This window comes from Chroicocephalus ridibundus, chromosome 14 (assembly GCF_963924245.1).
Source record: "Chroicocephalus ridibundus chromosome 14, bChrRid1.1, whole genome shotgun sequence".
In the NCBI taxonomy this organism is placed as follows: Eukaryota; Metazoa; Chordata; class Aves; order Charadriiformes; family Laridae; genus Chroicocephalus; species Chroicocephalus ridibundus.
In genome coordinates this window covers 1,055,543-1,080,191 of record NC_086297.1, presented here as the reverse complement: position 1 = coordinate 1,080,191, position 24,649 = coordinate 1,055,543, and the positions used below count along the sequence as shown (strand labels likewise).

Sequence of the window (24,649 nt, the reverse complement as noted above, 5' to 3'; positions counted from 1 at the left end):
AACTTGATTTTTCTACGTCTTAGACTTTGTCGCCATTTTAACCTATTTTAAATGTGCTTAAAGCACTATTGTCCCGATGTGTCAGAGCTTGCACTTGATTTGCACAAATACAAACATTGCCAGAAGGAACAATGGACCATAACCCCCTTTATTTAGGTAAAACACTAATGAAGCTTGTGTAGAGGGTAGTAGCGCAGTCCCATAAATCCAACCAGCTGGATTTCTAGTGCCCCAGCGCTGCTGATGTTGCTGTATCGCATCTAGATGTTTGCGTGGCAACTCTCTCCTTAGGAAAACCGGCAGCGCTGGATGAAGGTGTTAGGACGGCAAATATTGTCACTGCCACCTTGCAGCTTTAGAGCTTCGTTACTAGTGTTGGAAACTAGACCAATGAGTCGGGCCATTCAGGGTTTCCCCTTACAGGTCTTTTAAAAAGTAAACTTCTCAGTTTAAAGGGAAGTTTTATTTTTATTTTACTTTTATTTTAAATTACAAAATGGAATGCCTAAAAATCAGAATGGCTTGTAAAATGTAAATTACACTGTAGGTGGTGTCTGTAAGTACATGAAAATATTGCTTCCCTGTTGCATCTTTAGCTGCTTGCGTAAGGCAAGTGGGAGGTGCTGGGGGGGGCGCAGGTGCCTCAGCAGAGAGCTTCCCTCAGCGCACACACGCCAGGAAAGCGCATGTTAATCGCTCGCTGCACACTTTCTTTCCCCCAAGAAAAATTAGCAATTAGAGAATTTGAATGTAGATGCACAAAGTCTGTATTTTGAATATTAAAACCATACGTTAAATACAAGAGAATTCTTAAGGTTATCTAATTAATGAAATGGTCAGAAATCCCAGGCAGGAGCGGTAGAAGTTACTGCTTGTTTGTGGGTAAATTAGCCTCTGGTTTTCATGAGCAGCCTTTTTTGACCTCTTTATTTGGGCAGATGTTTTCTTTTAACAGACTGTTGATTGGTCAGTGTTTATGTCACATAAGGCTAATTTTATTCTAAATGGTCTCAATTTTCTCTCCATCTCTATTCTTACAACTTCCGTGCACACGACAGACACACATTTTGTTTATTTTTAGTCTTGGTGGGGAATGCACCAACCTAGGCTTTCTGTTGATAAGAAAGGATCCAGCGCGTGGCTCGAGTAGATCCTGTAATCAATGCTCGGTGATCTCGCGCGCTGCGGCTCCGTGCCTGTTCTGGCGTGCCACAGTCTGGTCCTGCTGAAGATTTCTAAGCAGCAGTCTGCAGCTGAAGGTAGAGCAAAGGTAAAGTGAAGGCAGAGGCTGTTCGAGCAAATCACTGAATCAAGAGACGGTTCAGTTTTCTTATTCGTTGCAGAAGGATCATTATGTTTGACGGGGTTTTGTTGGTTTGTTTTGTTTTTTAGCCACAGAATTAATTTCTGCTGATATTTGGGCAGTGAATTTTTGCCATCTGATAGCGTCTGGGGAAAGTAAAAACGAACAGCTTGTAAAAATAGTCCCATAGTTGTCACTAATGGAAATTCACTGTATGTAAAACTTAACAGTGCCTTGCTCTTTGTAGCATAACGTTTTGCTTTGGAAAACTCAATGGCTGGATCTTGATTGTTAAATAATAACATGCAAGATCTTAAAATAGTGTAGTCTTTCCTTCTGTTAAATGCCCATGATATTTATTAATAAGAATAATATTATTCTTAAGAGTAATGGAGTGAAGATTTTGAGGTGGAGGTATATTTCAAGATGACAAAGTACGGGCATCATTGGGCACGTTTTTGTAAGCGGGTGTCTCGGTAATGCTGATAAAGTCATCACAGCTACAGCGCTAATTCATTGTCAATCAAGAGGAAAATATATTATCAACCTATTTCTTGCCTTTCAAAGATAATAGAGTGTTGAAAATGCACGTCTCAGAATGACCATTTGCCAAATGAAAACAAGAGGTAGTTCTGTGTTCCATGCAGTTATAAATTAACGCCAGTATCATCTGAGACATTAATAGCTTGAGCACGCTAAAACCAGCCAGCGAGTGGCAGATCTTATTTGATGAGCAACCTCTGTAGATTGCAGTGCCATCATTTAAAGTTAGAAAATCCTTTCCTGACGGTGAGGTCCAATTCTGCAGCCCTAGAAGTGACTGAGTATACGGTATTGGAGCATTCATTATACTTCATCCTTAATGGGTATTTCTCAAGTGCTGGTTGTGAAACATCTGACTGACGTAAAAGAGATTTTAGGTATGGCCAGCTAAGAAGAAAAGCTGTTTCTAGTTTTGCTCTTTTTAGGGGTGGGTTCTTTTCCCTATTTTTGTCTCCTATCTTAGTAAAATGGAACTAGGTTCTAACAAACTTCCATATAGCACATGGAAATTAAATGTAAATTCACTATTTAAGGAAACTGCTATGAAATCCTGATTTCAGCTGCAGTGGATTCAGCTGTGCCCCGGCTTAGCCTCACTGCGCGCCAGGATACAATGCTGTAAATTCCCTGAAGGATTGCTGGGCATCACTGCAGAGTGTGTCCAGATGAAGGCGAGGGTCACTTATAGGGATGACTTTCTTTGCACCTGGACCTTTTCTGTATGATGGTGTTGAGTATCTCGCTCCTGTATGATACAGGCAAAAATGCAGGCAAAGCAGCGGAGAGGTTAGCTTAAAATTCCTTCTGTGTGAAGAGCTCTCATTTTGTTGAACAGAACTCCAACTCGTGTGTACCGAGCACATATGGCTATCGCAGAACATAAGATAAGGCTGCTACTGACAGAGAGTGTGAACAAGTAATATGGTTCTGCCTCTACTTTTTGATTTTTCTAAATGAACTACTGAAGTTAATTAGGAGATCTAGCACTTGAAATAGATGTGACTTCAAAAAAACTAATCCCAGGAAATATTATTGATAGTGTGTTATGGTCTTGGAAGCACAGCTACTTTGACAAAATTGCGTAAAAATACGTTTAGCTGTTCAGAAAGTACAAATCTAAATGAGATATTTTATAAGAGATGGAATAATAGAGGAGTCGTGACATGGAGATAAAAAGGAGGAGTGCACAAGGCTGCTGATAAATAGGGAACTGCCTTTGTGAGTTCCGCTCTGGGGCAGACAGTGGTCTTCCCACAGCGTTCAGGGAGCCAAATTTACTGCTCTCAGGGAGAGATTCAACCGTTTTCCATAGGAGAATTGCTCCCTATTATCTGTGTCCACATAAATAGTTTTAGCCAGTGAACAGGTTGAAACTGGTCAATTCCTGTAATCTTTGCCCAAGTAAATCTCCAAAGCAAATTAACAGACTTGGGGGGGAACTGAGGTTGGAACACGATTTACAGAAAAGTTACACGCCGCATTCTCCATGGGTGAAGCTCTGAGTGGGTGTTCTTTTATTTTAGACCAAATTTTCCTTCAGAAAAATGAGAGTTAAAGTGGACCAGATGACACGACCTGCAAAAGGATGCTGTAAAAATAAATGGAAGACTAGCCAGTAGTTCTGGCAATGGCAATCTAAGGAGATTAGAATTTAAAAAAAAAAAAACAAAAACAAAAAACCAGAAAGCGCTTGTCATCGTACAAATTGCTCAATACCTGCAAGTTGCATGGCTGGACTACGTTTCAGAGATGGGAGAAAATACAGAGAAAACACAAAAGCTTCAGTGAAATATCAATATTTGAATTAAAAAAGGATATGTTGCAATTATGCATCTAAGCTTGGAGGCTCTTCTAGCTGCATACTCTATTTTTTCCATTTTCTTGAAGCACAGAGACAATGAATGAATCCATATAATAGTGAGAAAGGCAGAGATAAATTTAATTTAATTTCAAATTCTGATGTTTAAAGATATTTTTGTCATGCTGTTCATGTCATAGCCTGTCTATCCCACTACGATGTCATCTTGAGATGTCCAGCTGCCGCAAAGACAAGATTTAAGTTCGTTGGGACGCCTATTGGCTTTGTTGACAGGGCAGGGAAAATGGGGAGGCAGAGAGGGAAGAACAACACTTTCAGGCACAGAGATTAACTCGAAGAAGAATTTAATAGAAGAGGAAATGCGATTTATGTAGAAATTCTCATCTCAATAAATTACATCTACACACGGTATGTTGAACAATGTAGTCATTTGGGCTTAAGTTTGCAGTTAGGCAGAGGTGTCTGATTACTTAGCACGTGGGATAATAATCACGTTTGCTACCATATTACCTACCTATAATTAATTTAGTAGTGCTCTGCTTTTTCGGAAAAAAGTCTTGCAGCTCTTACCTGTTTCATTTCTCTGCCTCAGCTGCGTTTCTCAGCCATGGCTGACTACCCGGCTATGGCATAACAACTAAGAAAAACAGAGATCTCTCACCCAGAGCCTCACAAGGGACGGAAAAAATAGCGTCCAGAAAAAACCACACTCATCTTCAAACTTGTTTGTTTATAGCATTGAATTTTCCGTATAGGTCGCCTTATCGCTTTCATCTCTAACAACTTGTCTTTATTTTTAAATTGACCAGTCATTTGGCTGTTTCCACAGGAAATGTTATGTCCTGCCTACGTTAGCGTTAGCTGTAATCAGCTGCCTTATTACAGCCCGCTGACCACGAACCTCGCGTATCCCCACTTGTAAAAAGACCCTTTTGCAGTAAAGACGGAGACGAACAACTTTCCAGCTGGTGATCCCTTGAACACATTCTTTGCTCTCAATGACACTAAAAAAACCCATCGCAAGAGAGAATCATATGTTATGAAACAAAGCCAAACCAACCAGGCTCAGTTTGACGGGAGTCTTTGTAGCGGAGATGAGGGAGGAGTTTGCCAGCGCGGATGCCACCAGCGTGTCCGCTGGGTCTGGCTCGGTACTGCTCACGCCCAAACCAGGCTACCTGCGGTCGTCGGCCATCGGATACCTTTTGGATTAGCTGCCTCTGAATGAGGTTGAAGCCAGCAACTTAGCCTGAAGATAGAATAAAAAGAAAAATGGGAAAGGAGCTTGTAGAAAACAGATGTTACATTTGTTGTTGACTTAACATTGTCTCATAACCTGACTTTCTGTTCTGGCATTGGCTATAAGGAGAAGAGAAGTCACCAGCGAAGTATGTGCTAGGACGTGTCATTGTAGGCCAGGAGAAAACGAAGGAAAGTTATTTAAATACAGCAGCACTTATATGTCTGAGGTATCCTGGGTGCTCTTTCTTTCCTAAGGTTAGAATCGCCTGCCGGGGTTTTTTTTGGAAAATTTTCCTCAAAAGAAACTATTGACAATTGTAAAGATGACACAATTAAAACCTTTCTTCCACTTTTTGTCTAAATAGTGATGAGTTTTCATTCCTCTTGGAAAGTGGAAGTGTATAAATGTTTGTCTGCTGTAAAAAAGCTATCACAACCCCCCACAAAAGAAAAACCAAAACCCACAGCAAAAAGGACACTTCAGCCTGAACGTTACTCTTTGTTTTCCATTTGATTGTGTATTTCAATCTCAATTAATTACTTGACTTCCAAATGTAAAGCCTGTCCAGTTCTTTCCAATAGAATATTTAATATTCTGCCTTTCTAGATCATCTTCTTAAGGATACAGATTGTTCTCACCGTTCATTTTCTGCACATTTGCAAATACAGTTGCACAGATTGGGAGCCTTATGCTTCTTTCCGTGGCCTTTAATCTCGTCCTTTAAAACTTTTAAATTCTCTACTCTCTTTGATCACAAACGCAATAAACCCACCCTCCCTACAGGTTTTAAGGCAATCCCAGATTATGTGGCTAGGAGAGGCAATAAGAGAATTAGAGCTAAGAAAGAAATCAGTCTTGTTCCCTAATGAGTTCTTATTTTCTCCTGTTGATAGAATGAGAAGATTAAATCTCCATCTGCAAATCTTGTGAGGAAAATCTGAGAAGGGGAGAAGCATAAATGACTAGACGACAGTTTCCACCAGCAAAGGGAAGGGAGAATGTCGTTCAGCAAACTTCTGGAAGGGAGGAAATGGCCAGAGCGCCTAAGCAGCAAAACCCGCAGAGTTGAAATGGTTGAAAATTCCTCCTGGCTTGACAGATTGGCAAAGGCATCTGTCATCCCCACTTCTGTCAAAGCATTTCAAAGAGAGAAAAAGAATTTAAAACTATGTTACTTAGAGGCGCAATATGTGGATCAAGCCTGTGACAGAGCAGGGCACGTTCCTTCAGATAAGATATTGGCTAATAGTCCCCGTTTAGGTCCTCGCAAACGTGCAGAGATAGGAATGTGCTTAAAGTTATTAGGCTTGTACTTAAAGCGTGTACTGATTCCGAGCCTCAGCTGACCTGGGAATGTCCATTTAACAGAAATCTCCATTACTTTATTTAAAGCTCTGAGATTATGGTGAAATGCATCTTGTTCCAGAACTAGTTCAAGTGATTTCATCGAGGGACTGCTCTGTATATCTGAATTCGTTGGGGAAAAAAGCAAGTGAGCAAGCTTATAAAAAGCGACCTATATTATATCCATAAAACGTAACAATGATTTTGACTAATCAACATACATTTTTGCAAAACAAGGATTGTAGAAGGAAAATAAGTACACGATAAATCCAGGCTGGAGTTTCCCTTTGTTGTGTTCTGCAGTTTCAGACATGTTAATCTTTCAGATGCAATTCAGTAAGCATTCAGTCTTGCCTCTTTTATTCCAGTCCTGTTAACTACCAAGACTAGTTAAAACTGTAGAGTGAAACTTGAGCTTTTCATTTATTTGAATTATGATTTCTCGAGCAGGGTTCTTACTGGCTGCTCCTTGTAGTCCACTGCTCTCTTTGAACGCTTTACACAGGCAGCTGCATTTCTTTCAAAAATAATAAAGTAGCATTCTTGTTACTGAAGAGTTGCTGGCATTTCGTAGTTTTAACTGTTCCACTAGGATGAAATGAAATTAAGAGCATTCACTACATTTATTTAAAAAAAAAAAAAAAAGAAAGCAGAAATATTTACGCTTCCTGGAAACCTTAGCTATAGAACATTGTGCCCCAAAGGAAAAAACACATCGTTGGCTCGTTCCCGATCCTGACAGCGCGTGCACAGCTTCCCTGAATTCTGTGGCGCTAATTCATGACAGCCTTTTAGCTACCCCTATTTCCAAGTCCCAGATCATGAGTAGAAATTTATTGCAGACATAGCAGAAGTCACATGGGTCACTAAGATGCCTAAATAATTAAATTATGGGCACAGGCGCAGAAGTCTATTCCGCTGCAGATGCAAATGACCTGCATTTTCAAAATATGCCCGTCGTTTGCCTTGCATAGAACAAGAGACTTGGTGCTCAAAACCAGGTCCTAAAGCATTAAAATGAAAATAAGCTTTATGTGTGCTGGATAGTGGAAATTTCCAGCTTCCACTGAGGGCACTTCAATGAAAATTCTGATTCTCGGTATAACAGCAACTCGGCCTGACCAGCTCCCGCGACACACCTGCGTTTCATTGCTGTCCCTGGAGGGAGAAGGTTAGAAACATCCAGAGTCCAGGTTTTTTACACAGTGACGGAATCTGGTCCAAAGATTAGAGAATAGAATAAAAAGCAATCCTAGTTGTTGACTTTACTATTTGTGACCCAAGTCTCCATTTCAAAAAGTGGGAGGAAGAGCAGCGGTGTGAGCGGCAGGTCCTGGGCACGGTGTGTTGTAAACAGTCCGCTGTCTCTTCATCTGACATAATGGATTGTTCCCAAAAAAGTCTGTAGTGTAATTCATTTAAACTGTTGTTAATCTTGCTTAGGAACACGTTGCTTATACATGATCCTGAGGACACTCATCTTCTTCCCCCTGATGGCTGCAGCAGGCTGGAGAACGTGACTGTGTCCCTGCAAAAGCGTCGGTCTCTTACCTCAGGAGCTGTTCGGGCACAAGCCTAAAATACGTTATGTTGCACAAGTCACCGAAAATGGCTTGTAACCATTATTCCAGGTGGATTTTACAAGGGTGTTGTTCTGTTACAATGTGGAATTTCTTTAACTCTTGCAGATTTTCGACAAAGAAGCTAAAGATCTGGAACGAGAAGTCTGCTTCATTGATATTGCCAGTGACGAAATTCCTGAGCGCTATTACAAAGAATCAGAGGTAAGAGAAGACTCGATTGTGACATGAAGAAGGGAATGTAGGAGGCTGCAGGAAAGCCTCAAGAGGAATCAAAATAATTTCAGCTTTGTATGAAATCTTGCTGGTCAGTAGGATTTAAAAAGCTTTCAATAGGAGGGAAGCAGATAGCAGCCTCTCTCTCTAGGCTGCCTGACACTTTCTTTTGCAGCTTCCTTCAGCCTTTTGAAAGACTTTCACGCCCTTATCAGAAACATCCTGTCCCACACCTTTGATATTCAGCTGAATTCATTCAAAGTAGAAAAGGACTTTTCTTTGAATCACGAAGCTCAGCTGAGTGCTTGCGGGTCTGAGCGGTTTCAGACATTACTGTTGTCTTTATTTGCATCCCGCCCCGACTAATACGTCACGCGAAGTGTCAAAGCCCAGGCAAAGGACAGATAATGCTGCAGTGAGAACAGGGTTGATGCACAGTTGCTCGGGGGGTGGCCACGAGACAAGACCAAGAGGGCCTGAAGCATACATTCTGCAGGAAATCTGCCAAAAAGCATCAACGGCAGCAGACACATTCACTCTCCTAATGTTCCCTTGAAAGTTGCTCCCCTGAATATTTGCTAGTGCACAGCTCTGAAGAGCGTGTTCCTTTGAGGTCAATGCAATTCCCTGCTTTGAAATCAGCAACCCCCATGCAAATGAAGATGAGTCTCGATGCTTTAACCTCGGGCTTGAAAAATGATGGTTCACAGGAAGTAGCCAGAGAGGAATGATCAGACCCATGCTTGCGTTTAATTTTGGAGATATGATTTGCCTCTGGAGCCAAGTATATATTCATAGCTGGCAATGAGTATGGCAGCTGTTCGACTATACAAAACGAGAGTACATAATCATTTTTAGGACAGAAAATGAAGACTTGCCAATGAATATATTTCTATACCATAGGAGACATGATTTTCAGACTCAAAAAGTCAGGTACTTGTTATCTTCCATTTATAGATCCCATTTCAAATTTTATGTACGGGTTATAAAACAAAATTGGGTCTACAGTAGAATGAAAAGTAATTTTATTAGTTTCCTTAGATAATGAAACCCATCTGTTATGTACCAAAAATTATATAACACCTCGTGAAACAGCTTCTTGGTCCCATCATCTCCTCTGAACTCCCCAGACTTCTGGTGCCATTTAGGAAGGAGTGCTGCCATCGAACGGGTCAGCATTTGGCTGCGTTTTAAAGAAATCACGTGAGCTTCTTCATCTCAGGGGGTGCACTTTCAGAAACTGTAAACCCAAAGGTAACATCCAGCTTTTCAGCTTTCCTTCCCATTTTTAATAGCCAAATATTACACATAATTTCCATAGGAATAATCTTGCGATATAGAAGATCAGCCTCATGTTAAGTGAGAAAAGAATTTCAGAGTTTTTGTGTTGTTATTTAAAAGATACATCTAGAGACCTGATTCCAAGCAAAATAGAATTTTCTATGGGTTTAAACAACAAAAATAGCCCAGCATCTGTTGTTTTTTCTGTACTGATGGATGATTTGTATGTTGGCTCCCAAATTCTGTTTCAGAATTCATACAAAATAGTAAGAACACCTTAGCATCGAACTGTGCACCTACTGTAATTGATATTGAATTAATAATAGTTCAATTCAGTATCTTCCAAAGTTTACAAACTATGGGGGTTTTATGCTACTGTATGATGAATATGAAGCCAAATTCCCATTTCTGATGAGGCCTCTTACATAATTTAGGGACTATAAAAAGACTTTTAATGTTTGTAAATGTAATTTCTGTCTGTTTTCAATCACAATAGCTAAAGAAGTAACTCTATATAAATGAGAAACAGCCTGTGTTTTCCAAATAACAGTTTCAGAGATAAATAAAAACCATTTACTGTAAGCTTTTGAAAGGTATTTTAATTACAGTAATAACAACAATTTGGCAGCTTTTAGATCATTTAATCTGAATTGCTACTAAGTTTAAAGATTAAAAGGGAAGTACAATCCTCAGGATTTAAGAATTAGATCCCACAGGATAAGTGTTCTGACTCCGATCCAGAAAGACTAATGAGAACGGTTTTAACTTCAGGCACATTAGTAATCTCTTTGTTTCAGTGGATCTTCCACATGCTTAAAATTAAGCAAGTTCTGTATCGGGGTCAGCACACTTAGCAGCTGCTAGAAATGAGCTTTACATTTCTTTTATCTCCTGATGAAAGTGCATCCCTCTTCAATTAAAAATACACTTCCATTTTTAACAGCAAATGTCATTATTTAGTTGTACTACTGTATATTAGAGAGGTAACTTAAATAATTCAAAGCTTTCGTGCGCTACTTCAACTGCTTGCTCTTTGTCGGTGCGTGTGAGCCTGCCTGTAGACGGTGCCTCCTGATACGATCGACAGCACTAATTACATAGCTGCTATTGAGCTAGTATTTGAGATTTACGTTATTTTTAGCTTTAAAGTGCTAAGTTATCCTTCATTGGGTCAATATCAAACGTTTTTCAGAGTTGTCTGTATGAAAGGCCCCTTTCTACAATTTGACTGTGACCTTTCTTTGAGTTAGCGCATCCAATAACTCATTGACTATAACAGAATGGACCACAGCAGCTTTACGGTTGTTCTTTTCATTTATACAACGAAAAGACATGGTTGTGAATGTGGGTTGTGAATGTGTTGCACTGATAGCACCAACAGAGGTGACAATATTGCCGTGGCCACCGGAGGGCTGAGGAGGCGTCCAAGGGACCCACCGCATCAGGCTCAGTACAAACAAGTCCTCTGCTCCCTAGCGCCTCTCAGCTAAAAGACTATTTTTCAGTTGCCCTGACATGAATCTTATAAACAGATCCTTCCATTGTAACTTCCATAATAATGATTCACACATAAAGAGACAGAATGTATAAAACACCTTCAGCTGTGTAATGTTCCATTTGAATTGCATAGCTCGTTTTGCCTTGTGCTGGTACGGATGGGAAAGGAAAAGTGTTCCATGCAAATGTCATGACAGCTGAAGGAAAAATTACTGAATTCAACTTTGTACATATCTGCTTTTTCTCTCCTCCTATACATTAACTAAAATCGAAAAATAAAAAAAAAAAAAATAGTTAGATGAAGGCTTAAGGAGAGCTGTTGTTTCACTGAGGAACACTTTAAAGGAACCCTGCCAAGAATACCGCGTGATCTCTTGACCAGAATCAACCCAGCGATGTGAATTCCCCTAAGAATGGAGGGCTCATCTGTGAGCGTATGCACAAAAGCACTTAAATCACCAAGTAAATAGTGAATCAGAAGAGTTTTGTTAGCTATTACAAACACATGCACAGTCCGGTTCTGTCTCCCACGGAGGTACACGGATTTCTGCTGTCAATAGCGTTGCCCTCGTAGAAGACGGGAGGAGGCGTAACTGCAGCAATCCCGGGTATCCCAAAGCAGACGACTCAATTTTAGTTTAATGACCATCCACAAACGTCACTGTGAGGCAGCCACCAGAGTACTTACCAGTGCTGCCACATCTTAAATATAGCTTTTTTTTATAAGCAGGGACCTAAAAATCCTTAAACTTTTAAGATGTTTGAATGTGAGTGCCGAATTGAGAAAGCTTGAATCTAGACCCAAGCGAAAAGATTTCCCTGGGCTTCTGTGAGGAGTCACGTGTGTTTCCAAATCTGAATGTACACATTACACGGAACACAGAATTTTATATTTCTGTATAAAGAATGTATGAGCCTACAGGTAAGAGGGTTTATACATTTTGTAAAGTCATTTCCTTGTGACTTCACCGTCAATGAATATGTATCACCAGCCACCGTCTATTCCCCATATAGACATATATATTTATCTAAATTGTAGAAAAGAATAAAACTGAGCTATGCTGAAGAGTGAGGGCCTCAAGTGAATCATTCCCTGAAATGAAACATTTACTGTAGCTACTGAGCAAAATGTTCTTTGCCACCATATTCAAGTTCTCAAAATTAACGGTGTTTCATTTCCTGTTTATAAAAAATCAGTTGAGAGTTGGACGAATGGAATAAACTTTTTAAGTTGCCTCCAAACAGAAAGATTTCATGCAGCTGCTGCAGTGTTCTTCGTCAATTGCTCTCTTTTTTGACTTGAACACAGCTGCGCTGTAATAGGTCCAGCTCACTACTGTCCAGGTGCTTTCAGAATAACAAAACCTCTATCACGTTACAGAGCCAGAAAATGATGGTCGTTGAAATAATCGAGCTGCCCGGGCCGCCGCAGTGAAAGTGTGCCACGTGGCAGTACGGGGCACGGCACCAACAGATGAAAATTTCCGTTTCCTTACTAACATCAGTTGTGAGCTTACGTAAAGGCTGGCTGGATTATCATATTTTAACACCTCAGGACTGTCCCGATATTTAAAATTCTGAAGTAGTTAGCTGGCTCTTCCAGAAAATACATTTTAATGGAAATTCGAAAAGAGAAAAAAGAGTCTTTAAAAAATGACTCCACATAACTCTCTCTAGCAGCATCTTTACATCAACAAATCTTTCCAGAGCCCTAGCTACATAAGCTGAGTTCCAAAACCTAGCAACTACAGCTGATGATGAAATGCCAGATCACGAGTATTAAAAACATGAAGGATTGGTTCTGAAATTCAACATCAAACAAAATGGTCTGCAGCTTAAAGGGGGAAAAAAAATGACTGCACTTCAAAAGCAGTGTTGGAAAATATTGCAATAGGAGTCTGAAAAAATGAATCTATGCACTAAAAGGAAGGAAGAATCTTTGTTTCTGGACATCTGAGTAGCGCCCGGTGAGAGAACAGGATGCACGGCGTAACACGATGCGCTTTCACCTCTGGAGAACTGGTTCAGCTGGGGGATCTTTTCCCATGCTAAAACGGCCGTACAACCAGCAAGGAATTTTCGAGACAGGTCGGTGACGAGGCTAACGAGATGTTCCCTGCAGGCTTCCAGCCTACAGACAAAGGAGGTGGTGTCAGCCACAGAAGAGTACGGCATCTTCAAATCATGCCTGATACCACAGCAAAGCTAAGGGAAAGCATGCCTGTTCAGATTTGCAAGTGTTCTGTAAACGATGAATGTATTTCATTATTTAAGTAAAAAATAACATTTCAGAAAAGGCATTGCAACAACCCCATGCCATATTGTCAACACGCCGGTGTTTGCCTCCTGGAAGGGGGGTTACAATTCCACATCTGATGCCTGCGACGTCTGCAGTCCATGAGGAAGGTTAAGTAAATAAATGCTAAATAATGGAATCTCCAACGATACGCATGTTGAGCCAAGACGTGGCCTAAGTAAGAAGCACTGGGAGAGTGCTATGTTTGAAACCACGTCCACCACAGTGTGGCTTTTATTTTATTTTATTGTAGTTTTACATTTTATTCTCAAGTAAGCCCAGCTCATGGGTAATGATGTTCCTGCTATGTTAGCAGAAGTGCTATTTTTAAATCACTCTGCACCTGGCAATAATGTACTGCAAATACAGAGTAGGTTTTGCTCCTCTGCAGCAAAAGGATTTGCCAGATGGGCCTTCCTAATAAATTGTGTCTGATAAAAGGACGAGAAGGTTATTTAAACAAAAAGATTTTAGCTATGCCATTACATTTAAAACAGATTGAGGATTTTGCCAGTAGATAAACTGAGCGGGAAATAGTGAATAGACGCGCTACTCTGTGGATGATGGCTTCTCTAGAAAGGAAGGCACGGGTGGCTAAAAGCAAAAATAAGTCACACACAAAATTTATGATCTAAATAATAACATAAAAATGGGGTCAGACCAAAGATCAGCTTGTCCAGTTTCCAGTCACTGACAAAAGTGTTTCGAACACACGTGTGCCGCAGTTCCTGCCTGGAGACCGTGCCCCTTCGCTCTGGCCCACTGCCCTGGTACATGGCTCGCAAATCGCCGTGTCTTTCACAGGGAGAGCAGAGAATGGCCGTGGGCCTGTAAGGGAGAGAAGAGAAGAGCCATGGGCCCGTAAGAGAGAGCAGAGAACGGCCATGGGCCCGTACAGGGAGAGCAAAGAGCCATGGGCCCGTAAGGGAGAGCAGAGAACGGCCGTGGGCCTGTAAGGGAGAGCAGAGAACGGCCGTGGGCCCGTAAGGGAGAGCAGAGAATGGCCGTGGGCCCGTAAGGGAGAGCAGAGAACGGCCGTGGGCCCGTACAGGGAGAGCAAAGAGCCATGGGCCCGTAAGGGAGAGCAGAGAACGGCCGTGGGCCTGTAAGGGAGAGCAAAGAGCCATGGGCCCGTAAGGGAGAGCAGAGAACGGCCGTGGGCCTGTAAGGGAGAGCAGAGAACGGCCGTGGGCCCGTAAGGGAGAGCAGAGAATGGCCGTGGGCCCGTAAGGGAGAGCAGAGAACGGCCGTGGGCCCGTAAGGGAGAGCAGAGAACGGCCGTGGGCCCGTACAGGCAGGTGCCCAGCGCTTCCTCCTGCGGCCTGCAGAGATGTGAGAAATTTGTTCTGACTAACCTAACCAGTGAGCTACAGCGTGGAAGTCCGGAGGAGCAGCAGTGCTGTGGACTAATATTATTTCTACTTGAATTTAATATAAAATTATCATCCCTGCTTCTTTTTTTTTTTTTTCTTTTCCAGAATGACCTTATATGCTTGATTGCAGAAAAGATTCCAGGCTGTGAATCTTAATCTAGCAATTCGAAGCCATGAGTTTGGCACGTAAAATCATTGTGGGTTGTGGTTTCATGTCAAAGTTCTTATTGATTTCAGTGGGCTTTGGCTCAAAGATTTATCGGTCCTGGTCACACCAAAGGTCCTTCTGGCGAGGCATGCTCCCTGTGGCTGTGGCCAATAGCAGAGGCCTAGGAAAGGTGCAAATATGTGCAAAACATAGAGATAAATACAGACATTCACAAGCAATTGATGAACCAGAATTTGTGTCTTTCTAGAGTAGTCCAAGTCTTTTTTAAACACCTAATTTTTTAGCGTCTGGGTAAAAAGCCCAATGATGATAGTTTTACTTACACTAACGACTCACCTCTGTACAACGCTCCTGCCATTGAATTGATGGCCCAGAGATTAAACTCTCACGTTCAGTTTGCGTAATGTTGTTGTGTATCTTATGTCCCGCTACTCGGCTTATACGCAATCTTTGAGTTTTAGCTCACCTGAGCAAGCACTCAGTAAAACTTTAACATCTTGATCTTTCTTACAGCAGTCTGGAAATCTGTTCCTCTGAATTCTTCCTGTTTCTTGGCTTCCATTCATCTGTCTACAGTTTTATAGTATCAATATGTTAATGTTTTCAGAAAGGCAGGAATTTCCATAAAAGCTATTAGATACAAGCTGCCCATAGTGTCCATCATTGCCTGGCTCCGTGCGTGAAACTGTCCAGGCAATTTGTGACCAAACATCACGTCCTTCAAGAAAAATGGACGTGATTAAGGGAAGCGACGGTGCCGTCTCTGGGCACTGGTAAAGGAATTTGCAGCTAGGGCTGATGCCACGGATCAGTTGCGTCGCAGCAGGTAGATTATTTGTGGGCCACCAATCTAAGAACAATTTCCGCCGTGAATCCCCTTGTCTGCTGGATTAACTTCACAAAAACAAGCCAAAACCAAAACAAACCAAAGGCGCACACTGCTTTCACAGCGTCCAGAAGGTTCTTGCAGTTTGAAAGAGACACAAGTTTTATGCGTGACTGAGCATTCATGGAAGGTAGCTGCCCATTATTTAATTTTTATCTATAAATTTTGAATACTTGATACTGACTCAAATTCATTACATTAAATCCGTTTGGACTGCACTGAAGTTATTCCATTATAGGTCTGGTTATCGCTGAAGAGTTATAAAGTATCTCTGCATAACACTCAATATTATTCAAGTGCGTATCTGAGATGCTTAATCAAGACAATGGCTCCATCACACCGGCACTAGTGTATGTAAGAAACAGCAGACCCTTCCTTAAATTAAATTATTTTCCTTTGATTTTCCTTTTTTTTTCCTTTCTGAATATTGTCTTACTTCTTCCCTTTTTATTTTTTTTTTTTTGAATAATAATTATTATTGTTGTTGCTATTATTATATTGATCGCTTCAGGCAGTCATCAGTTATAAAACAACTCTTTCAATCAGAAAATGCCTAGATCAGTCTGAGGTCGAGCTTTATCGCGTGAGAAGACTGGCAGCAGCGTGTGAGGATGAGCTGCGATATACAGTGGTGCTGTGCTCTGATACATGATGACGCTGAATTGTTTTTTATGGTGATTTAACATTGAAACCTTATTATACTGTGAGCTTAAAGTTTCTATTTAGAAAGGAATATGTTCGCAATAAAAGCAACGACTTTCACAGAGGAGGACGACTACCACCTCATTAGAGCTTTGTAAAGGAGCTTTAATGACAGAGCTTCAGCTTAGGGATAAAAATCAGAAGCCAAGTCAGGAGATAACTAAACATTAGAAAAAGGGAAAGCTGAATGATATATAAGCTCACAAAGAATGAAAGAACGTTAAAATCAGATTAGTCCTATCAATTTGTTAGTTTTTCTTCTGATTGTCTTCCATTTATCACATAATTTACGCATGTACTTAAATACGTTTAGCTGCTTTTACAACAGGATGGATTTATAAGGTCTTCCCAGATCTCAGCTTTGGGAAGGCGGCGCAGAGGAGCACCGGTGGTTATTCTTGAAGACAGATTGTAGAAGCTCCATGATGAATTTTCTGAAACTACATTATTTTTAAGTTTTGAAATTCGAGGCTTAACCATAAATTATTTCTATTGACAAGATGTAATTAACAGGATTGGACATAAAGTGAGATGGAATTATACTCATATGGAAAATAACACTTTGATAGATAAAACTGTGTCTTGTATGGATAAAAGTAAACCTTAAAAATTATCTAATGTCTTTATTGGTTTCTTGCTCTTGCTGTGGTAATTTCAACACCAATTTATTTGATTTTTTTCCAGTTAGTAAAAGGACAGAAAGTTGAAATTAGTCATTCAGTGTTTTGCCCAAAGATACCAGAACTCAGCTGTAACCAGAGACGGCAAAATCGGAGGAGTTTCACACTTAGCTGCCCAGCCGGATATACAAGATCACTTGGAATTGAACTTGTCAGGGTCACATCAGTGTTCACGTGTCACAGCTCAAACTGGAGATGATTTCAGGAAGACGGGCATGGGTAGAAAGTACGAGTACGTCTCACTGAGGGAGCAGGGGAAAAGCAAGCTCTGAAGAAGCAACATTTTTTTTTTCCAAAAGCCATAACTAACACTTGGAGAGCATTGTATTGTAATGACTTGCAATAACACGCTTTCCTATAGCAGAAATGTCCTAGATGATATTATTGCCAAAGCATCTGCAGGAACATGCTGCCATCGATTCACTGGCTGGTGGATGAAAGACAGGATTTGATTTTAGTATATCCCAGTGCTTACTTAAATCAATTTCATATTATTTTTCATAATGTTTATTAGCATGTTTTCATATTTTACCTTATCAAAACATTTATTTTAGCAAACTGACAACCTGAACTTACTCTCCTGCATTTCTCAGTATGTTTTCTTTGTTTTGCAGGATCCTAAATATTTCAAGTCACAGAAGACTGGGAGAGGCCAATTAAAAGAAGGCTGGAGAGACACCCATCAGCCAATTATGTGTTCCTACAAACTTGTGACTGTGAAATTTGAAGTCTGGGGACTTCAAACCAGGGTAGAGCAATTTGTGCACAAGGTCAGTGAAACAGGAGCTGTTTCTTCTCCTTCACATTAGCAGAACTTGAGTATTACCCTGCAGAGGAACGCAACTACGGCTGTGTAGAAGCGAGGGAGCTCAGCCAAATCCGCTTTCAGACCTCTCTCAAGGTCTGAAAGACCTGGAGCAGAGCCAAAGGGTTCACCTCTGGGTATAAACTTGACAAAGCCTGGAGCTGCTCAGGTCTAAGGTTGAGGAAGAACTACCAGTAACATTTTCAATAGATAGACGATAGATGTATGAGCTAAAGTATTTATGAGTATACATGAGAACCGTGCATGGAGCAATGGTGTGCAGAATTTCTTACAAACAGGTAGTGGGAAAGTTTTCCGATCAGTCTACTAAAAAATTAATTAATGAATGGCATAACAGCCATATTTTTCAGAGTATTGACCTTCCACATGTTTGAAAAACTGACAAGGAAAAAGAAGAGTTCCGGAACATCTGATCGCCCAAAGACTGATAGATTCTCTACACATTCCCGTATTCCCGTGCTAGTCAAAGCCATGACAATGTGACCCAGTGTTAGAAATAGATCCACTTCAAGTGGGAGGTTGGACTACAAGACCTTGCGAGCCAGCATGTCTGACTCTGTAGGGCATGTCTTCTTAGACACAAAACTGAGAGAATATTTTTCATTTTAAATCATGTTGAAAGACAAGTGTGTTACTTTTCTAAAATGTCTCATTTCTGCAGAGGTATTTGACCTTTTCCTTGTTTCGCAGGTGGTCAGAGATATACTATTGATCGGTCACCGGCAGGCTTTTGCCTGGGTTGATGAGTGGTACGGTAAGTATTCTCCAAATTTAGCCCATTTAAGAGGGTTGCTGCAAAGCTGATGACAATTAACAACAGACTTCTGTGTGCTTTCATGGACCACCAGGTCCTAGTCTAAGTCGTTCATGAAAGAGACGGAGCGATGTTCAGTTGCTCCGGAGCATACGGAGCGCATTTACAGCAGGTTCTCTGTGACAAGAGCAGGCTGTATTTTCGGCAGCCATTAGGCAGCACAGGGGGACGCCTTTACATCCCATACATCCCAGAGTGTACGCATCCGTCCCAACACCCTGCACTGTGGGCAGATAGAAGCTGCCAAGAGTCATCTATATGGAGAACCACGTGCAGGTTTGAATAAAGCTTCTTATTTGGACTGCATTAACGTGCAGGCATTTCCATACTGCAAACTCCTAGGGCCTCTGATACAACAAAATTTCAGCTTTCTAGGAAAGTTTTAAACTGTTAATATGGATTGCAATAAAGAAAAGATGGAGCTCTAACGTCCTTTCTGAAAAACGAATATAAATGTAAAACCTACGGGGTCTGATTCAACAGCAGCTGCATGCAAAAACTGTTCTGAGTCCCCGAAGCAGCTGTAGGAACGGGCCCTTTCAATAGCACAGGGTAATCCTGAGTATCGAAAGAGACAATTATATTTGATAAAATAAGCTCACAGGGTTTGTGCTTTTTTCATGTATTTTCAGTAAGACGTATCCATAATCATAGATGCTCGTAGAACAGTTTCTAAGACATACAATAGGAATTTGGGAATATATTTATAATGTTTATTTAGACCCTCCTTAAGCTTCAGGAAACAGCATTTTGGGCATTTGATGGACAAGAATGACACCCGCCTTCCATCAAAACTCAGAAACATTCTGCATTGCTTACAAGTAGTCCATTAGCCCAGCTGGTGCCAACACAGACCTCTCCAGTGACTCCATAAACCTGCATAATTTTACACTAGGATCTAACAAGAAACTCATTGTGCTGATTTGGAAAAAAATTTGCTTTTGAAATCACAATGTTCTTATAAATTTAATAGTGCATGAAAACTTTGTGCTGTAATGATCATAAAAATACTGAAATCTACTAAAAATATCTTCTAGTTTGGGATAGCCAGAAACTGGTAAGAGAATTTTGTACCCAGTGAGAAAGAGTTCTTAAGATTTTTTTTTAATTTTATAAATATTTTTTTCTTTTTTTTCCCTGAAATGTAGTGATTCATTATTTTCCCTGTATGAAGTCAGGGAAACTGATGACTTCAAATAAAGAAGCCTGACTTCACGTAAAAATTGAGCCCACAAGTTTGCCCCCAATCTACCCAAAATATCTATTAAAGTGAGACATAAGGAAATGTTGCTGGGAAGCAAGAAGCCTTCTGCACCTTGGCAGAGGTATTGATACGAGAACAAGTGAGTAATCACGCAGTTAAACATACAGAATAGGTTTAGCCCAAAACCATTTAACCACAGATTTTCCCATCTTAACTCTGAATGCACCCTGCCAAAAATACTCTTTCCACAAATGAAATATGGGGATACATCATTATCTTGTGGATTTTTATTTGTCATGGCAAGTCTTTACTAAATAATATAGTGTACTTTTAGAACTTAATTGTCAGGCTAAGTGCAGAACCGAAAAAAATCTGAGCTCACTAAAATGGATATGAGGAAAGGCTAAGTATATAGCGAGATTTATTCAAAAAAAAAAGAAAGAAAAAGGAAGTGCAGAAAGTTGGTTTAGGTAACTCTCTGTGCTGCCGGCAGCCCTTACACCACTGCGCTGTCCTGAGCGTAACAGCCGCTAAGACTCGGTGGCTAGAAACCGAGGGTTTCGTTACCCAACATGAGCCAAATCCAATTTGTATCCGTCCAGTTCCATTTAATACCTATGAAGTGCAAAACTGCTCTTGACGTGGCTTTGCGTGTAGGGAGAGTTTTTCAGAAACAGACTTTTTAAAGCCTGCGTGTGCCTTCGTGTGTCTATTAGCACTTCTAAAACAGAAGTTTGAGAAAGACTTGGAGATGATGCAAGTCAATCAGATAATCAGTGTAATAAAATCAATTACTGAACAACACGTTACGTTTCGGGTATTGCTGATTGATTACTGAAGAATGAATGTGTCTTGTCATTAAATTTACTAAACTGTATTTAGCTTTATTATTAAGAAAATCTATTTTCACAGTGTTATTTACTAACAAAGAGCATGTTCTCTGCTTGGCAAAGCGCATCCGTAGCATGTTATTGACATGGCTTATGAGCTTGTTTTTCATTCCAGATAACAGTAAAAGGAAAAGACTAAAAGAGTATGAGTTAGTGGTATTCCATGTTTCCTTTTGATCAAAATTCCAGACTGCATTTCATTGTCACTGATGAAGTATTGCATTGTGCTACTGATAGAACAGCTAACGTTTTACCTTTCCTTAAAAGCTGCCTCATAAAATGCAGCGAGAGCCTCGTATCACCTAACGAGGAGTGGTGTGATATAAGAATTTGCGGATCCAAGTGGCACATAATAAACTTGGAAAAAATGATAGCCTCGAGAACAAAACCACAACGTACATTACCAAAACTGGCACACATTTCGAAGAATACTGTGCTGCTAAAATGCTACCTAAGTTTTATGGGTAAAAAGTCGATGGCTATTATCAGGAAGCTCCGAAGTTACCAAAGCGTTGTAAAGACCAAAATTCTGACAGCCTTCGTGTTCGCTTACACCTTACTCGCAAGTAGGTTTATTGAAAGCATGGGAATATTCAGGAGAGTAAGGTCACGAGTCAATTAATTGGATTCTTTATGTTTTTGCTGGAAGTGTGGTTTATGACAAATCTGTTTAAAATCTGGTGTAATTGCTTGGAGTTGCATAGCAAGCACCTAACAGATTACGCACCAGTTTGACAACATCAGGCATGCCTAGACACCGATAAATGATTCCACCGGTAGAATCAGCCTGCTGTGTGGAATATTTCTAATTCTTACAAGTCATTAAATTGCTTGAGGCTACAAAACTACTAACACATTCACTATTAATTCACTTACCAGTGTAATTAAGTGTTAGTTTCTGGAATCTAAGCTGATGTGTGCTCTAACATTAAGAATGTTTGCTGGTTATGAGATGTACTATGCAGAGATAACTTAAAATCTTTTTGAAAGTGCCTGGAAAGGTAAGTAGATATTTATAATATTTCTGTAGCTATCCTTTATTCCAAAGGATCTTCTAAAATCTTTTTTAGAAGATCTTGGCCTTTGCCAAGGCCCGCACTTCAATACTTTTGCCTACCCTATGTTACACAGATGCTCCTAAACAATTTCCACTCCTTCCTGTTCTCTGACTCCCTTTGACTTAACCTTCTTACACCTTCCTTGGCTGATATAACTACCTTTATGAGGCCATTTTCATAAAGTTAGTTGCTCTGTGCTTTTTTTTAAATCCTTTTTTGGCTTCTGCTGAAAGACTATGCGTTCCTAGAACCTTCTCCTTAAAAAAAAAAATTAAGTTTGCACTGAATCAATGGAAAATGCCAACAATTTTGAACTCTTTACAGATATGACTATGGATGATGTTCGAGAATACGAGAAAAATATGCATGAAAAAACCAACATTAAAGTTTGCAACCAACATTCATCTACTGTGGATGAAATAGAGAGCCATGCCCAAGCAAGAGTATGTCAATTTTTAAAACGTATTGCCCATCCTCAGCTAATCCACCTGCACAGATCAGAGAGGAGCAACCAAGTGATCTTGCTGACCAGTCAGTGGAATCTGGGGGAGGTTTTGCTTCAGCAGGAACAGAAGCTTTCTCCTGGAAGTGCAGTCCTGCCTTCCCTTTGCACTGTAAACTGCCACCGATGTAAGAAAGGGTGGGGTTGGGCTCATACACAACTCCCTGTCTTCCAGGAAAACACAGTTCTCAAATTTCAGTTGGATGCGCAAAGAGGAAGTTAAATAGGAGTTTTTCTTTCTGTCATTTGAATAGTCGAGTAATGCAGGAGTTCAGAGTGCTTCAGTCCAAAAGCCAGGAACAGGGGAGTGGAAAATTTCTAAGGGACTGATAAAATTGTTTGCTTCACCAGGAAAAAAAAGCTTATGAATTATTCACTCTTTTCAAACTAATTTTAATGTTGTCATTGATTAGCTACCAACAAGGTGAGAAGTATTTTTCGGAAGTACATAACAGCAGTTTGTGGAGCAGGGCAGGTTTCTGTGTAGGTTCTTTCATTCCGGTTTTTCTGGAAATTTCATAACGTATTTAACTTCCTAATTTGGCCATCTCAAATAGAGGCCTAAAATTAGAAATCAGTACCATCTGCAAATAGAAAAGAGGCAGTGATAATTGCTTTTGAAATGTTATTATTCCTTTCTTTCGACTACCTGTGCTGTACTGATGGTTTGACTCACGCAACGAGGGTGGGGCAAGGCCTGAAGGGCTTGAAGCCTCTCCTTTGGTCCTGCTCAGTCGCCAGCCCCAGAAGACGTTACCTGAGCCGCAAGCAGGAAGGTAGCTCTTGGGCCTGTAACGCTGCAGCTCCACTGACACCAAGGTTACTCTTCAGCTCAGCAGCAAACAGAGAATCAGTTCTGACTGTTCAGGATTTGGCTTTGAATGAAGTCTGCCATCCTTAGTTCCCACGTGGAAAAATTTCCATTGAGGTCAGAACAGAATTTGTCATTAATGAAAAAAAAAGAGAGAGTCTGAGCCTTCTTAGCTCAGGGTAAGGGCTTGTTTTACTTGAGTGTGTATCAGAACAGACGAGAATTTAAAGCAAGTATCAGTTAAAAAGCAAAAGTCAACTGAAGGGACAATAAGTATTTCATGTCTGAAGTTAAAATGGATAGTCTTGGAGGCTACCACTTAGCAAGATTTTAATGAGGCTTCACTTCAATGGCCGGTAAACCGAGAAATCTTCCTCTTTCACTTTCGTTTGTCCAAGACAGCTTTTGCTTCATGCTGCACAGAACTCCTCAGTCGAAAGTAGCTGGAATGAATGCACGGGCTCCCTTCGATGTCAGGGTGCTTTTAAACCCTTTGAGTTCAGAAACACTACACACTGTTACGGGGTGTGAAACAAACGTAAATCAGCAAAAGAGGTTCAAATCTGTCTCCAACACAAGTAGGTACAGTTCCTCTGAGACCGTCTGTTTATTTCCACCGCTTAGCTCAGATATGAAAATAGCTTCGTCCTCACCCCTAATAACTGGCACCGTGGGCTGAAGAGGTCCCCGGAATGTCGTCTGCAGGGAAGAGAGGAGGCAGCTGGCAACATGCATGCTTCTGTTTACTTAATATGATGTTGTAATACAACATAAAGCTTCTTCCACGTAACATTTGCAGCCAAGGCTACAGATGCACGCAGCTGGGTAATACTAAAAATTATCGATGTACTGAACGTATAGGATTTTGTCACGCGTATGGTAAGCACCATTGCCAGTCCCGTGTCTCAGGCACCCACATGTGCAAGAATTTTAAATTTATTAAAATGGTCGTGTTTTTATTTCTGGGGGTTTTGAGCTGTCAGAGCTCAAAGAATCTATAAAATGGCTTAATGAGATACTTTAAATTTGCAAATTTAACATAACGTTCAGCAAAAAACATAACATATATTTCGGTTGGCTCGGTGGACATCTTGCAGGCGATGCAGACGTCAAGCAGCAGGTTTCACAAGAGTCTTCCTGATTTTTTTGCCCAATTTACCCGTTTGTAGCAGATGTCATTCGCTCGGGATTTTATCAGCAAAGTTTTGCAGGGCTCAGCTCGGAGCAGAGCTATGCTGGGACCGCTCTGCCCTCTTGCGGGTTTCCACAGCACCGTGACACCTTTGTCGCCTGCAGGAGAAGACTTTCACCGCTTTTAAAGTTTTCTGTGGAGCCGATTTTCCGTTGCAAAGTGGCTTTAACCTCTGATCTCGTTTTGCCTCGATTTTGCAGGGAATTAAGCAGTGGATCTGTCAGTTGGCCATAAATGTTTAAGTACAGACGCTGGACGGAAAAGTTGGAAAAGGTGTTGTGACTTGTCAACGAGAGGGAGTTCTTGAGGCTTGATTAGGAGAAAAGCAAGAGGGGCTCAGCTGGTGCGTGCACCGGCAACTAGGAGTCAACAGAGCCGTGCTTGGGGGGACCATTGTCCATCCCTTGGTAACTACAGTAG

The 24,649-nt window shown here is 40.8% G+C and overlaps 1 protein-coding gene across 1 annotated transcript in view; it reads left to right on the top strand.

The window, feature by feature from the left end:
• Positions 1-24,649, top strand: part of PITPNC1 (phosphatidylinositol transfer protein cytoplasmic 1) — an 88,064-nt gene that overhangs the window by 58,468 nt on the left and 4,947 nt on the right. The window contains exons 6-9 of the mRNA XM_063352607.1: positions 7,941-8,036; positions 17,547-17,702; positions 18,449-18,512; positions 22,049-22,354. Of these exons, the coding sequence (XP_063208677.1) occupies positions 7,941-8,036; positions 17,547-17,702; positions 18,449-18,512; positions 22,049-22,354 (622 nt within the window). The remainder of the gene's footprint in view (positions 1-7,940; positions 8,037-17,546; positions 17,703-18,448; positions 18,513-22,048; positions 22,355-24,649) is intronic.